General features: G+C 41.5%; 1 protein-coding gene across 20 annotated transcripts in view; it reads right to left on the minus strand.

Annotated features, from left to right (window-relative positions):
- Positions 1–16591, minus strand: part of FOXP1 (forkhead box P1) — a 442244-nt gene that overhangs the window by 45301 nt on the left and 380352 nt on the right. For all 20 annotated transcript variants that reach the window (XM_059715648.1, XM_059715649.1, XM_019499635.2 and 17 more), the window contains one exon: positions 6423–6527. In XM_059715648.1, the coding sequence (XP_059571631.1) occupies positions 6423–6527 (105 nt within the window). The remainder of the gene's footprint in view (positions 1–6422; positions 6528–16591) is intronic.

Below are 16591 nucleotides of genomic sequence, written 5' to 3' on the forward strand. Positions count from 1 at the left end.
CTGAAATGCCGTTGAAATAAAAAGGCTATGAAAATGTGGAGACATCAGGAACAGCTATGAATGTTGGCATGTGTCACTTTTTTAGACCTCAAACGATGCAAATATAAAAGCTTGCTAGCATGCAGCAATAAAAACAACAGGCTAACTGTAAATACACATTGTTTTTCAGCACTGGATTTTTATTATGATGATTTTTTTTTTTTTACATTTTTTGGTAGACTGCGCTAGCGTCTATTATCCCTATAACCATCATAAGTTGAGACATCAAAACCTGGCAGCATCTCCTGCACAGTCTGGAAAGGAGCAGAAGCAGCGGTGGGTCCTATGCTAGAGGATAGGAATTGAATCACAGGTAGGGATAAAAAAAGGTGTGTGGGGGGGGGGGGTATTTTGTTTCCCCCCACCCCCACAAATTGCCTGCACTGCCTTTCTTTTTCCCCTTAACTCATTTGGTAGACTTAATCCATTTTTTCCCCTCCCCATCAGGCACAAGGAAAAATATTTCGCTACAAATGGATGACGATTAATATTACATTAGAGGGGAAAAAAAAAATATTGCACTATTAAAATAAAAGCAGGGTTATACATTCAAGGCACATTTCAAACCAACACCCTAGCCTGACAGCCTTTCAAGGCTCCTGCACTGCTCACACGTCTCAAAAGAGTCTTCGGTAACAGGGGTTGAGTTTAAGCCTGTGTCAGGGCACAATGCAGCTCTTGTTTATCACCATATGGAGGTGCATACACTGAATTCTCCAAAAGTAAAGAAAGCAAAGGGCTTAAAAGGAAAGAGTCAAGACGCTCCTTTTTGACAAACGTAGCCTATTTCGACAGCTGATTCCCTCTCTTTTCAAGTATACGGCCCACATAAAATAAATACAGGTCGCAAAAATTAACAAATCATCATAACTGTCTCATACATCCTGGGCTGGCTACGGAAAAACAAGATCATTTTGGATTTATATCTGTAAGTATGGGATTTCCTGGACAGCTAATATCCACAAACAATCAAACACAGAGGAGCATGAGAAAAAAGGAGCATTATTTCAAATTTGAGCTGAGAGTCGTGATTTTTAAAGGGCTGAACAGGAACTGGAGTTGAAATCTGAAGCAAGTAAATTCCTTTACTAGGTACTGATGGACATTGCTGTGTTTCTTTTGGCCTTGCTGAAAGTTTTGAGGTCATTGGGCTTTGAATATTACAGCAAATGAAAATCTTACAAGCACAGAAACTTTGAAAATGACAAATAACTCAACCCCCCCCCCCGCCTTTAAACTAATGATACTTTGCTAAAAAGAGTCAAAGCTTTTTATGAGACCTGTTGCCAATAGTAGTGCCACCGAATGATCTCATTTTTCATTCTGGCTAAATTCCAACACACAATTTCATTAACCCAGGTACTGCAGGTGATAAAACTCATTTTTCCCTAAAGAGACAGCTAAAAAGTACCAGTTATACATTTATGAAGTACCAGCAATCAAAATTATGGATTTTCTAAAAGGTTTTTAACTACTTTTATTGAAAGGAAAATCGCTGTCTCAGACTTTTGTGACACTATTGCTAATAATAAATTTTACCATTTAGACATAGCAGTAATATGGTAGACAGTGTCAATAAAAGTATGAAACAAAGATGATCCTTGTCTCTTAAGTAATGCTCTCTGATTACACACCGGAAATTATAATGTGAAACATAAACTAAGAACACCTTAAAAATATGGTGTGTAATGTGCCTAAGTATGTACCTATTGTGGGCAAAAATATTCTCATTCATATTATATATATATATATATATATATATATATATACACACACACACACACATACATATACATATACACACACACACACGTGCACACACACACATTATATAAATATTATTATTCATATTATATATATACACACACACACACACACACACATATATATATATATATATACACACACACTCCTCAGATTTTCACACCTGAAATAACTGAGATAAAAAAAAATATTCGTCTATGTCTATAAAATGAAAATTAAACGCGTTAGATGAAGCTCAGTAGTTCTTCATCTACTGATAAGCACAATGAAGTGCGGGGCTATTGGCGACGTTATCTTTGGGCTACTCATCAAAAACTTTTCCATCTAATATCCTATAGATCACTAGAGGGCACTGTGGTATTTAGGCCACTCTGACCTCTTTAAGCAATGTAGCTATTGGAAAGGTCTTGAACTTCCGTGCAATGTCAGAAAGGTTAATAAGGATGCTGTAAAAGAAACTGTAAAATTCAAATTTGAACAGCAACTCAAACTGTGTGGCGGCCTAGAAAATAAAATGAGCTCTTTCATCGGGGAGTATCAACGTGTTTGCCCAATGAACAGATTTCATGAACAATTGCACTTCGGCTGCCTTACTCTTCTTAGGATGGAGAAACGGTTGGAAAGACCTCGCGCCAGTACTTCTTTGCATTTACGTTTGAGGAACCGAGCGGGTACGCCGCGCGTTTAAAACTTAGACAGACGAGCCTCTTCTGCCCTGGCTGCCCGTTCCATCAAAAGTCTCTGTTGTGCTAACTGTAGCTGATTTCACTGCAGCACATTTTGACATGCAAACGATAGCAATTAATGTGTTTGAAACAATTTATGATTTCCGGCCGACTTCAACATGTATTAGCATATACCTGGTTTCTTTAACATGCACTTTGTTTTTGCAAAACCACAAACATCGTTGCTGGAATTTCATGTGGAAGTGCTTAAGGGGTTGAAAGTTAACACCTTTGTGAGCTGAGCAGCCTCACAGTTGCTGCTAAACAAAAGCCTCTTTGTAGAAGCTTTCTTGAAATGTTTTCTTAACATGTTCCAAGTAGTTTTAGGCAGGCAACTAAAGTAAACAAGATGTTACCATGATAAAAACACTTGTGAAAACATTGCAGAGTGCACTTAGTCGTTTCTTTCACATAAACCTTCCTTAGTTTCATTACAGCCAAATTCACATGAAACCGATTACTAGCTTCTCGCTCCTGTAGGACTGCCAGGCTCTCCAAAAGGTGCGTCTCCCCTCATTGCAGTCACCGTTCAGATTAAAAATGCTACTGCTGAGTTTGAAAATACCCAAACCGCAATGAAATTAAAAAAAAATATATATATATTTATATATACAGGGCTCATTCATGTGCCCCGGATACCTGTGTACCTTAATGAGTGCATGGCTGCTCGTGTAGCAATGATTTCACAAGGCACATAGTAGCAAAGGGGAGAAATGATTCCTCTTGCTATACAGAGGAATCTTTAAGACCCAGAAAAGGAGATCGAGATTATCGCTGGATTTTAAGCAAGCAAAGCTCGTATGGCAATCTTGCCTCTTCTTTCAGGTTCTCATCTGAACGTTAGCTACAACGTACAAGCACAGCTGCTCCCCAAAGAATTCACCTTGTTTTCTACAGTCTGGGAGAAGGCCATCAGGTCACAGCAGTAAAACTGGACTTGTTTTTGTTTTTGTGTTATCTGAGTATGCTAGGCAATGCAGGGTGCTACTATTTCATTAGATTTAGCAGAAGCACCTGCTGATATCAGTTAGCTCAAACAGATACACCATCACATGATAACCAATGGCAGATAGATTAAAAAAAAAACCCCAATGCTAAAACTGCAACCTATTTGGAAAAGAAATAGGGAAACAAATGTGTACAATAGGCTGTCTATCTGCTGGTTCTGATAAGCATCCTCCTGTTGGCTGTGAGTGAAAGACAACTAGGATCGTTATTTGTACAGTATTTATCTTTGAAATCAAGGGCCCTGTGGTGTACCTCACCTTGGGAACAAACACTACAGAATGATCACAGAAGAGTGTCAAATCTCTGGTTTTGATTTACCAACAGTTATGATATTTCTTCCTCAGGAGAAAAAAAAATGAACCATGTTTTTAGACCTGTGAGTCCTTTTTTTTTTTTTTCCCTCCCTCAACTGTGGCATCATTTTATGGACTTGCAGGGCTTTCATTCCCCATATAACTTCTCTTTGCTTTCTGCAACAGATCTTTTACTAGGGCAAGTGAAATTAAGCAACGCTGGGTTGCTACATATCCTGCCCTTCGCTTGATGAACAGACTTTTGAGGTTCGTGTCGTGGTTTGACTGTCAAGATCTCTGCACAAGTACAGTGGGTGTTACTTAAAAATACCTGTTATGAAAGTCTTCCATTTTCTGCATTATTTTCAGAATTCTACCATTTTCTGTATGATTTCCTATCTTTTCAGGAAGTAACACGTTTTCAAAGACAATAATAAAATGTAAGGGCAACCACGCCACAATAGGGGCGAGAGACGTGGAAGCTGGAATATCATTTTATAAACAGCTGCCCACTCCCTTTGCAAAGTCAATTTGCTCCCTGGGGATATCCGTTGTGAGTCACTCAGAGCTGAAGAGATATTGTAAGGAGACAGTCCCCGGGACTAAAATTCGTGACCTGGGAAATTCAGCAAACTCAAAAGATAAAAGAACATCATGCATAATATATTTTTTTTGTTGTTGAAGGACAGCGTAAGAGCAAAATGATGGCTCCAAAACCAGCAGCAAGAAACCCTTCCACAAATGATTAGGGCTGAGGGCAGGGCGACTGGTTCAAGTCTAGCCCAGGTCAGAAACGGCTACAATCTCGTCACTGTTTAGAAGTCTTTGTGAAATCGGTTTCAGCCATGGGACAGGGGACAATATTTCCTTTTTTAGGTCCAAAACTCCTAACAAACTTTTCTTACGATGTCGGCAGAGAGGTCGAGAGAGAGATCGAAATACTCCTCTTTCTTAAAGGTGGTTGCAGCTCAGGTGGGGCTGAGACACAGTGACACAAAGCCCGCCGTGTCCCTATTCATAGCTTATTGCTTCGGGGCCAGACTGCGCTCCACAGCACCATGTTGAGTAGGGAATCCCTCCATAAATCGTTTGACTAAAACCAGTGGCTCTAATCCACAGTAAAGGACTACTCAAGTGAGTAAAGGTTGCAAGACCTGGCCCCTACGTTAATAAATAGATTATTCCAATCTCCAAGGCTGTCAGTCAATCTAGCACCTTTCCCTTGGACCAAATTTAATGAAATTAGAATTGTTTTAAAGGCCTAAATGTTATAGAATGGCATATGAATATGAATGAGCTGGCAAGTATGGAGAGATTAGCATTTATTTCACCTAAGTGAACAACAGGATGAATTGAAAGAAATGAAGCCACCCTTCATGGAAATTTATGACTAGTACCTTCTTATTTTGTAATCCTCTTGTAATGAGAACCTTTTCATTACTATACCATCTCTTACTTGTAAGGTATGTTTATAATGGGCCGGATCCTGCTCCCACTGGAGGCAAAAGGATTCTGCCAGCGGCTTCAGTAGGAGAAAGACTGGCCCATTGCGTTTTGAAAGCAGAAATTGCATCTCAACACATTTTTAAAAATCCTTCACAAACCTCTCCCCCCCAAATTTAAACATGTTGTATTTCTAGTCTGCTACCAGTGCAAATCATGCAATGTTGTAGGTTTCCATGGGCTTTTTTCATTTGGCCCTTGGTGCGTTTGGTCCGCATATGCTGCTGGAGCAATTGGTTTTTGTCAGATGTAACAACTGCACAGTGACAGCAAATCTGGGAAATACCAGGGCTCAGAAAAATCAAGGAAGAACCCCCATTAGCCAACAGTGTGAATGCACCTACACCGAGAAAAATGCTTCCCAATATGAATTTATTTAGGCTTCAGCTTGGAGAGATAAAGTTGGTCATTTACTCATCGAGGAGCCATGTGTGAGCTATTACAGCCTTCCCTCGCCTTGCCTTTCCCCGGTTGGGAACCACGCATTGCCACACACAAGCCAATAATGCACTGTTTATGCAACGTGTAAAACTGTGTTCTTTGGCAGTAAGGAAAGGTCTGCAGCAAACTGCAGGGGCCCAATTAATGTAATTAGAGTTTATTTTTAGTAGTGTAGACTTTGTTCATTAGTTACTTATTTGACAGAAATTAATTTCATGTGATGCTTTGCAATCCCGCTGTACAATTAAGGAGTTAATTTAAGGCTAAATTTCTAAATCAAGTGAAATAAAGGTTAAATTAAGGTTACATTGTTTAAATTTTCAATCTCAGAACTTAAAAAAAAAAAAAAAAAAAAAAAAAGCAACCAACCCAGACATTTATAATGCTGTAGAAAACCAAACCCCGGATTTTATAGGAGAGAACTGCACAGGACCTGACTTCCCCGACTGGAGCTGTGGAATCCCCTTCTCCCAGGGGGATAATTTACTATCCCCTATTAAAATGCATTTTGGGCCTGAGTTCAATGGGCTTTGGATCAATGGGAAGTTTTCTGCTGACTTGCACCAGGTCCTCAGTGAATGGAGGGGCAGCATCAAGAATTTCAGAGAATGTTTCTTATAATAGGCGAGTGCCAAAAAAACATTCTTACTTTAGAAATGACTGGAAGTCTTCACATACTGCTTCACAGCCCGGCCATTTGCATACACCATGTCCATACAGCGGGTGGCTATGTGAGTGCTCCTCGTGGGACAAACTGAAGGAAAGAAGCAAAAAGAAGAGGAGGAAAAGTATTGTAACAGAAGGCTTGGTATATAGGTATTTTAGCAAAGATGCTGCTAGCAGCAAACAACAGACCCAGAAATATGCCATTCAGCTTTGTAGAACCCTACTTACTTGGCCCCTGATTTTTCAAAATTAAAATTAAATACCATTTGCAACATGAACATGCATCATCTGCCATCCCTACTCTAGGAACCACCTACATTTCATTCGTTAATTAAAAGCTTTATAAGGAATTTAAATGAACATGGAGGGGGCAAAAAAATCAAAATCATTTGACAGACTTCCTTAATACCCTGCTTGATATTTTGCCAAGGTATTTATGAACATTATACATTTGCAGTTCATCTGCATCAGGATGAAATGCTACCCCCGTATAGCAGCACAGATTCTCAAATGCAACGTACCTGAGAATTAAAATATTCCACATTGTTTCATAAAAAGGGAACAAAACTGGAAGTTTGCAGCTCTACTGTAATGCTGTATTGTCTGCCCGGTATTATTTTTTTCGTCTTATGTTCAGCTTCTTTGCACTAGTGCAGTCTTTTTATGCTCCAATAAAGTGAATCACCAATGTTTTCAAATGTAAAATTCATCATAAAAAAGGAACCACATAATCAAAGACTTCTACAGTACCAAGGGGTGAGTGGGGGCTATTAACCTTTCTAAGCTTTGGCAGGAATGTCACAGTGCCTTCCAACTACTGAAACTAGGGTTAAAGAAAAACTTCTTATGAACCCTAAGGGGTTAATCCTTCAGCGGGATTCCAATCAATACGTAATGATTTGGCTGCACTGATCCAAGTCATGAGACGCTTTGATCCAGGCCATGTGGTGCTCAGGGAAATGTATCTGTTGCACTAACTGATGAACCATATTCTAAAATATCTTCTTTATTCAACTTCTGCATGGAAACTTCTTAAGCGAAGGAATTATTTTTGCAACAATTTCCATAACCTTAGATGACTTTAAACATAAAATGTCAAAATAATATCGAGGGCTCTATTTTATGCTCACATGCACATCTATTTTTCAGAGCAAATCTTTTTGCTGCAGCGTGTCTGTGCCACATTATGAACTTCAAACATACACAAAGGATATGAGTGCATACCAGCATCTAGGTGTGGTTTTATGACTGACTTTATCATGGATTACAGGTAATGTTATGGATAAACACCTACTTTTTGCCATCTTGCATCTATGCACAGATGGAAATGTCATTTGTTCTCGTTCTGTAAAATCATCTCGGTGTATTACAGAGAAGATTATATTCTTAAATTCGCTCTTATGCACCCAGGAGCAGAGCCACGCTGGAACATGCTCCCAAGATGCTGTGTCGTGCAAGAAGAGCAACACCAGCACATTCCTCCACACCTCCCAGTTTGTCATTTCTCTTCCCAGGCTCAATGGGAATCTCAGGACAGGTGAGGAGTTTTAGAAACTCTCCTGAAGGCAAAAGGTGTGGCACCGGTTGGGAAACGTATCACAAGGGTATACATGGGCTCTTTCCATGTTGGTTGAAAATTTGCTCTGTGCTTTTTTCTCAGCAGTTCTAAAAATCAGCAATCGACTTTCCCTGCAAAACGGAGTGGCCGCAGAGGTTGCAAAGGCCTTGCCGACGTGGGAATAGCGCCTCTGTTTAACCGAATTGGTTCTTTACAAACGGATAAGCGGGGAGAAGCTATCACTGATGAGCTGTTAAAGGAATGAAGAAACCAATTCATGCTCTGTAGGGAAATTAGAAAAACATTAGTCCCCATATTTTTTGAGGAACAATGTCTGCTTGAGCCAGAGCAACTGCACTCTCCATACACGAGGAGGAAAAGCATTTAAGAAGTAATAGTGAAATGGAGTATACTGTCCCATTTTATTTTAGATGGACTATCGCTATGCCAAATAGGAGGCATAGCGATAGGCATGTTCGAGCTGCAAAAGACGACAAAAATCTGCACAGATTTCAAACGTTATCTTGTACTTCTTTCCAGTGATTTATTGGATATTGGCAGGGTTAAGATATACTATCCAGATGAAGGATTAGCTTTGGTAGTTAAAAATTACCCACACTAAAACAAACCACCCTGCATTATCTCAGGCCTGGTTTACCCGTAAACGCTCCAATCAGCAGAATTACGCGGGTTAGGAGCAGGGGACAAACGAACACACAAAAGACCCGCGCCCAGAACCAGCACGGCTCTGCCGGCAGCAGCTCGAACGTAGAAGCAGAGATGCCAGCAAAAAACGTCCTTTGGCCCGTCGCGCTGTTTCATTCCCAGTGCTGGTAGAAACGATCCAGCAAAATAAGTCTCCTGCTGATATCAGCTCTGTTTAACCTTGCAGGGCCTGTCGTGCAGCTAGCCCGGTACGCCGCCACTTCCGAGTGTAGACAAGGCCTTGCTCTACTTACTCAACTGCACAGCAAACCTGGGTACATTTAAGAATTAAATGGTGCTAGGAGCATTTACAGTTGCCACTAAATTTAAACCCATCTGTTCTTAAAATGAAAGGACGGAGAACTGTTGTTTCCTTGTTTTTTGGGGGTGTTTTTTATCAATTGATTTTACAACACTTCTATAAAACAGTGCAGGAAACGAGGCTTCGATGTTAACACCCCTTTAAAAATCAATGAAGACATTCACAGTTGGGTCAGTCTGATGATTTCGGTTTATCTGGCAGACTGGGCAAAACTTCAGCGTGTCAGTGCACATAATGAACGTTACCTGCTCAGTCGAGAGGAAGAGTAAAGCGCCGTCCGACAAACAAGAAGGGGTACGTTTTCAAAGTGGTCTCTGGGGCTTCAGCACTGCAAATCCCATTACAATACCAATGGGAGTCACACAGCTTAAACCCCTAATCAAGGTTTTAAAATTTTACTCTGAGATTTGGAAGGCAGGCTAGGGGAAGGCCCCAAGAGCCCTATATAGCAATTGTTTTCATTCAAGGTTGCAACTCTCTTTTCCTCCCAGGGATCTCAGTGCAAAAATGTCCCAAGTATACGACTAAAGGCATCTAACTGAAGTGAAGTCTAAACTAGGTCCACGGGAATTCCTGGTATTGCCCATACACGGGAATATGAAGTCAAGGCGTTCATACTGCACTTAACAAGACATCATGCCTAAAGTGGAAATACAAGGAAGTTTCCACAGCCATTCGACCAAAATGCACAAACTGCAAAATTACTGGAAGTAGCTACTTATTTATTTATAAATGAAGCACTTTCAGGAGTTTTTCTTTCACAACTACTTATCCCTGCACCGTGCTTATGTCTTGGATGGTACATATTTGGGACTTAACATGCCCAGATTGGGTTTTTGTAAACAGAGCGTCGTCAATACTCTGCTTCTGATGGTCTGAATTACTGCCGTTTTGCGTGTTTAAACCGAGTCTCAAAGAATTCCTCCAGAAAGAGACAGAGCAGAATGAGATCACATCCTGCACTTGAAATAATGAAGAAAGCAAATAGAAAGCTAATGGAGAGTCGGCTTTTCCAAGTACCAGATTTGTTGAGGAAAAGGCCATTGGAAAGCAAAGATCTGAATGCTTTTGGCTGAAACAACATTTTGTGTGTGTGCATATAAGATGTCTGGTATCTGGATGTGTCCTCCATCTCACTGCCTGTGACTTTCTTTTACAAAGACAAGACTGCTGGCAGGAAGAGCAAGTAAAGATTTTGGCTCAGACCTTTTCCATTGATTTCTAATGACACACAAGAGAGCATGTGCATTTGTTTCTGTCTGCCTCTCTTTCAAAAGCGCACACATCTTCATGACAGGTCATCTGTGATGTTCAACAAGTTAATGGAGGTAACTAACTTCTGCAGCAACACACGTATGTGTGGCATGGGACCTGAAGAGAGCTCTGCACAAGCTCATTTTCCTATGCCAGTGGATTTGCATTCACTATGCCTTATATAAGTTATCCGTCTGCGAAACAGAACAAATCCCAAACAATGCAGTGGTGTGATGTGATTAGTTGCAGGCGCAAGAAGTAGCTCCTGTGCCAAGTAAACTTTGTTATGCAATTCGGTTTATTAATGACACGTAGCACAGAGTTACAGAATGCAAGTGGTAAGCTGGACGATCCTTAGGTGTCCATTTAATAGTCCCTAATTGTTGCCACAGGAGGTCGTAGAGGCAGATAGTACAGCCACGTTCAAAAACGGGCTGTGCAAATTCATGGGCGATAGCTATTCAACAGAACAGTTAGTGATGTTTTCTGTGACATCTCTACACCACTGACGGTGGATGCCAGGGAGGGTAATGAACAGGGGATAGATCACTCTGGTTATATCCAGTTCAGATGCCCTCCCTGAATAACATCTACGTCTGCCCAGCACAGACAGGATACTGGACTAGAAGGACCACTAGCATGACTCAGTATGGCACTTCTTAGACTCATAGACAATTAGGGTTGGAAGGGAGCTCAGGAGGTCACACCTAGTCCAACCCCCTGCCCAAAGCAGGACCATCCTCAACTACATCATCCCAGCCAGGACTTTGTCAAGCCAGGCCTTAAAAACCTTCAAGGATGGAGCTTCCACCACCTCTCTGGGTAACCTGCTCCAATGCTTCACCACCCTCCTAGTAAGGAAGTTTTCTTATGTCCTTATGTTTTTGCTGCTTTCATAGCCCACCCTCACATGGAGAATGCTCTGCCAGCTGGGTTAAGGCAGACAAGTGACAGACTAGCACCTTTACTAGTCAATTCATTTTGCCCTTCCTATTTCTAGTAATCAGTGCTGCTAAATCAATAGTCCATGCACCTGTGGGGATAGTCTAACGACGCAAAATGCCATGCACGAATGTGGAGGAAGCTTTCAGACTGGAGAACACCTACCCAAGTCAAAATGACGTCCACAGCGACCTCTCAGCTGTTCTTGGTTAAGCGTCTGAATGCCTGTCGTCTTCCAGGGTGCAACTCAGGACTTAATCTGGCTTTGTGCTCAGAATTTAGCTAGCAAATCTATTGCCAATACAAAGGAATCCAGCCTCCTTCTCCCTTTACCAAATCCACAATGTATATGGGAGTAAAAAAATAATAGGAGCTGAAATAAAATAACTGAATGCATTAATAAAATAGAAACACCTCTGACTCTGCACAGGCCCTGCCAAGCGAGACATTACACTAATGTTTTTACATGGTCGCCTGTCAGATTAGGGTTGGGTAAAACGGGGGGAGGCTCTTTCCCATACACAAATTAATCTCTGCTTATAATAAACTTTTTATTTGTGTTCTCCATCAGTGTGGTACGTCAGATGGGGAATAGTGAAATTACTTCAGAGGTAACTGTTGTAATCAAGACATATGTTTAAGAATCACTTGTAATGTTACAATATTCCCAAATGAGAGCGGACCTGCTAAATAGCCACGTGGAAATGGGTACCATGAATCCAAATACTGGCTGTATCTTGACTAAAGAATCAGATAGGAAACAAGCAGGACCCTCACTAATAATACTCCAGACATCGCAGCCTGGTGTGGAAACACTCCATTATCCAATGCTTGAATGTCTGCATTTTCCGAATTTGTGGGAAAAAGGAAAGCAGCGATTCTTTGTTTTCTGGTGAAATGACTGCTTGTTTTATAATGGTGTAGAGAAAATACATCACTGCCCCGCAAAGGTTCTGCACAATCTCACCTCCTTCCCATCTGGAAAGGCTCCCTGCTTACTGCTCAAAGAAAAGGGAGATCACTTTTTCCTCGAGAAAGCAGGAAATGACTTGCACCGCTGCCCAGTGCCCACAAAGTAGCTCTCTCCGTAAAACAGGCTCTTCGATCCAGATGGAAGCACTGCAAACGTACTTCAGTCATCATTCAAAGTCTCACTTTCCTGGCTCTTGGTCTTACAGCTCTAAGTTTTGTTTGGTCTCAGGCTAACGAGAAATGGAAGGGTATCTGATCATCACGATAATGCTCATCTTTAACTGAGATAGCGCCGATGATTTGACTCTCAGGCTCATCTTCTGCAATACTGACCAAAGGAAACCTGTATACTGAAGTCTCTCAAACCACCAGGTTATAAACAGAGCATTGAACAACGGCATACCCATGTTGTTGCCAGTGTGTACGTGTATGCATCCTAGCATGAATAACATGGGAGTCTACAGGCCAGTAATGAATTTGCTGGTGTGTCTGTCTGTCTTCCTCACACTGTGTTCTTTGCCTTTTTCATGCCCCTTAACCCTCATCATCTCAATTTTCTGTCTGCTCTCAGAATTGTATTTAATTAGAGGATTTCACATTCCTTTGTGATATCATACCCAGGTTTAGAAAATTACAAGTGGAGTGACTATGTCTTGTCTAATAAGTGCCAGGCGTGTGCTTTTAGAAAGTCGGGATTATTGCTAACACCTCCCTGCATTATTTGGCCTCAAGATGCCAAGGGTAAAATTAGCCAGCTAAGAGTTTTAAAGGGGGAAGGCAGTAATCATGTGCAAGAAACACAGTCCCCATTGGGGTCCATACATGATAAAGCCAGAAGGACCACTGACCATCTAGTCTGCTCTCCAGTGTGACACACCGTAGGGAAAGCAGACCGAATGAAATACGATGAAGCACAACGACATCAACAGCAACCATGGTTTGCTTCTGCTCATAAAAATTGCAATACTGAGCTAAAGAAAATGGTGACAGAAGTAAGAACATCCTGATGATACAACTCATTATTAGGCTGTACAAACCCTGAAAGGTAGACCAAGTACTTTAGACAGCATTTAAAAGAGTTGATCCCTATTCGTTCTTGTTCTCTCTCTGGTCAAGGCGGTTCTACCAGATTTCTGAGGCTTGAAACCGAGCCCTGGTTTAATCAAGCTCTGCATCCCAAGCCCCGTTTTCAGCATCTCAGCCCGATGAAGTAAAGGGCCACTAGGACCGATGCTCTCTGTATGCGACTGGCTGATGATTTCTGATGTTACCCCAAAGGTGTAGCAGAAGACTGAATAGTAATGAAGTTCGAAAGTCTGTTTGGCAACACGCAACGAAAAGGGCAAGAAAATGTGATGAGGAAACTAAAAAAATGCAGAGAATTTATTATTCACTGAATAAGAAATCAAAATAGCAACTCTAATGAGTCAGTTATTCTGATCCTGTACCAGCCAGGTCCCAAGTTACTGGCGCTAACTTAAAGTGCCCTGCGCTCTGATGCAAGCATTTCCATTCCTGGCATAACGTGTCGCATGAAGACATACTCTGCTCTCGATGACACTAGTGAAAATGCAATTCAACTGACAGTGGCACGACGGAGAGCACAGAATTGCACCTAGTAAACACACCACATCTGCCGTACAAATGAATGCAAATGATCTACTTGAAAAAGCACTTGGGCCACATTTAAAAGAGAGCTACCGCTAAATATTTATGCTGTTTACATACAGAAGTAAGACTGATGCCTAAGCAGCTAACTGCCTGGTTTGTGAACGCAGTTATTTCATCTGCAACAAGGAGTTGTTTGTGAGGGCAAATTCCAGTTCAGCTGTGACTAAGTTCAGTGGTTGGTTGTGGCCCTTTTGAAAAATGTGGCCCTGAATGTTCCTGGCCAGCTCAGGTCTTCCATCTAGATACCTCATCTGGCTTGCATTTTTTTGGTTAGTCTTTTTAGACTGTATTTCTCAAACGCCTGTAGCGAAGACACTAGTCCATATCAAGGCACAGGACCAGTGGAAATTCATGTTTTACATCAGGCACAATTTAGAAGTAATGGGCCCGGTACACAGGCGCACGTCGAAAAAGAAAAGAGAGTAATACACTTTAGCTTTGTAACACAAGGTCAATAAACCACTGAGCAACCTGGGGCAGGCACTATAAGAAAAAGCAGAGATTGCAACTGCAGAATGGTTTGCTGGGCAGCGACTTCTAGGAACGGACTTTGCTTTCTGCAGGTCAGCGCTCACACCTGCCACGACCTCCTCCACACCTGTCCCGCATAGATGGCCAGCAGGCTGGGAGAGAGGATGCTGTAAAAGACCTTGGGAAAGGCATATGGGGTAGGCCTTGTTATAGAAACCCATATATCATGGCTAGATTAAGTGATCAAAACAGTCCCTTCTGGCCTCAATCTATATACGAGCCAACATTTTTGGTTACGGTCACAATTGTGATAGTCTAACCTCCTTTGTGCACTATGCATATTCCAATAGGCATTTTACACTCATTTTTGGCATCTCAATAGAGCCTCTAAAGGCCCTGTATAACAGCTAGTCTTTGGAGGACCCCAGCGTATCTCTAGCCCATTTAAGAGAAGTGCACATCACAAAAACAGCATTGATTTCCCCACTTCTTTCAAGTACAGGCTCCAGCCTCCACTGGATTTGACCACTAATGAGTTTTCCTAGTATTTAAACTGGATTTTTTTTTTTTTATTTCAATTTGGAGCCCGGATACTGTAGTGAAGAGAACATCAAATATATCCAGAGATAGAAGACTTGAAATGCTGGAAACTAAATTCTCTCATTGCTACCTAATGAGAACAATTTCTCCTTTCCCTTCTTTGTACCATCACTTCATGTACTTATACACCATAATCATTTCCCTCCCATAGTCAATTTTTCCAGGGTGTAGATCTTTAATTCCTTTTAATCTGTCTTCCCTGCAAACCCTTCATCATCCTCCCTTCTCTCTTCTGTACTCGCTCCAGTTTATGATCCCTTCCGCAGGATCGTGCCCACGTGCACATCACACATTAATCGCAGTTTAACCGGTGCTGTATAATGTGTCACGGGCAAAGAAGACTCAACTGTGACAAACATGTTTATACATCCCAGGTTTGCACCTACCTTTCTAAGGCATCGCACAGAAAGCTCCACTTTGATTTCTCTTCCTCTGCTATGCCTCAGTTATTTCTCACACAGCTGATGCTTAGCGGCTGATGTGCTGTTTTGAACATGCGGTTTGGCTTTTTTATTTCCTATCTGGGCCATACTTCCCACTTATCCTTGTTAAATCTCATTTCATTCCTCTCTGCACCATCCTCTAATTTATTCAGATGAAGCTGGATTGATAGAGTATCTTAGGATCACATTTTTTCCTAATTAAACTAACACTTCACCTATTTTTTCTCACTGATCTTAAACACAGAAATTCCTCTTGTTCTTGCATACAGAAATCAGACTGCAGAGAAAAAGAAAGACGCTGGCCCTGATTCGGCAAGGCTTTGAGAGTATGCTTACCTTTAAGCTCGTGAGCAGTCCCCTTGATTTCAGTGGAATTAGTGCTTTAAGTTGGTGCTTAATGACCTGACACAGAAAATCCTGTGTGCCCGTATCTTTTTTTTTTTCCTACAGGAACTTTTTAATTACAAGAACAGAATTTTAGTAAGAGCAAGTTGTTGGCCCATTTACCACCTGGTCATATGGTCAACAGAGATCATTAATAAGGATTATTACACTTCAATAGATATTTTTTTTAACGACTGTCCCACAGGCACAACCAAAACAACGTCGAAGGTGACTGTCACATCACGTATATGCTGCAGAATCCTTTGGTTTGCCTGCTCCCACCGCAAAATGGCACGGGTTCCCCCCCCCCCCCTTTTTTATATATATGTACATTCTTAAAATGTGTAAAAAGGCAAGGGAAATGTATTACAAAGACAGAAAATTAAATCATATTGTTTGATTTCTTTCCCACTGCCTTCTCCCGGAGAACCACCAGAAAAGCACTAAAATCTATAGGACACAAGTCTCTATTTCCGCGGGGAAGCATGCTGAATCATACAGGTAGTGTAAATAGCAGATGCTGGTGCAGGTGTTATGCTGTCTATTTGTTTTTATTTACTAAAAGGTATAACAAATAGGCCCACTAAATCAGAACAACATTTGGCACGGAAACGACGGATACCAAAACAGCCACGAATCTTCGTCTCTTGTTACTATTTTACACCTTCTTGGCGTAATATCTTAATAGGCCCGTTTTCGGGTTCTCCTTGGGAGGGTCCCGTTTGCGGCCGCGTGCTACCTCACCCCCGAGGACCAGCTTGCCATATGATCCCTCGACCCCAAGACCGCGCTCTTCTCTGGGAAGCACGTTTGGGCTCCTTCGCAAGTGC

The sequence above is a fragment of the Alligator mississippiensis genome, chromosome 12 (assembly GCF_030867095.1).
Source record: "Alligator mississippiensis isolate rAllMis1 chromosome 12, rAllMis1, whole genome shotgun sequence".
Lineage (NCBI taxonomy): Eukaryota > Metazoa > Chordata > Crocodylia > Alligatoridae > Alligator > Alligator mississippiensis.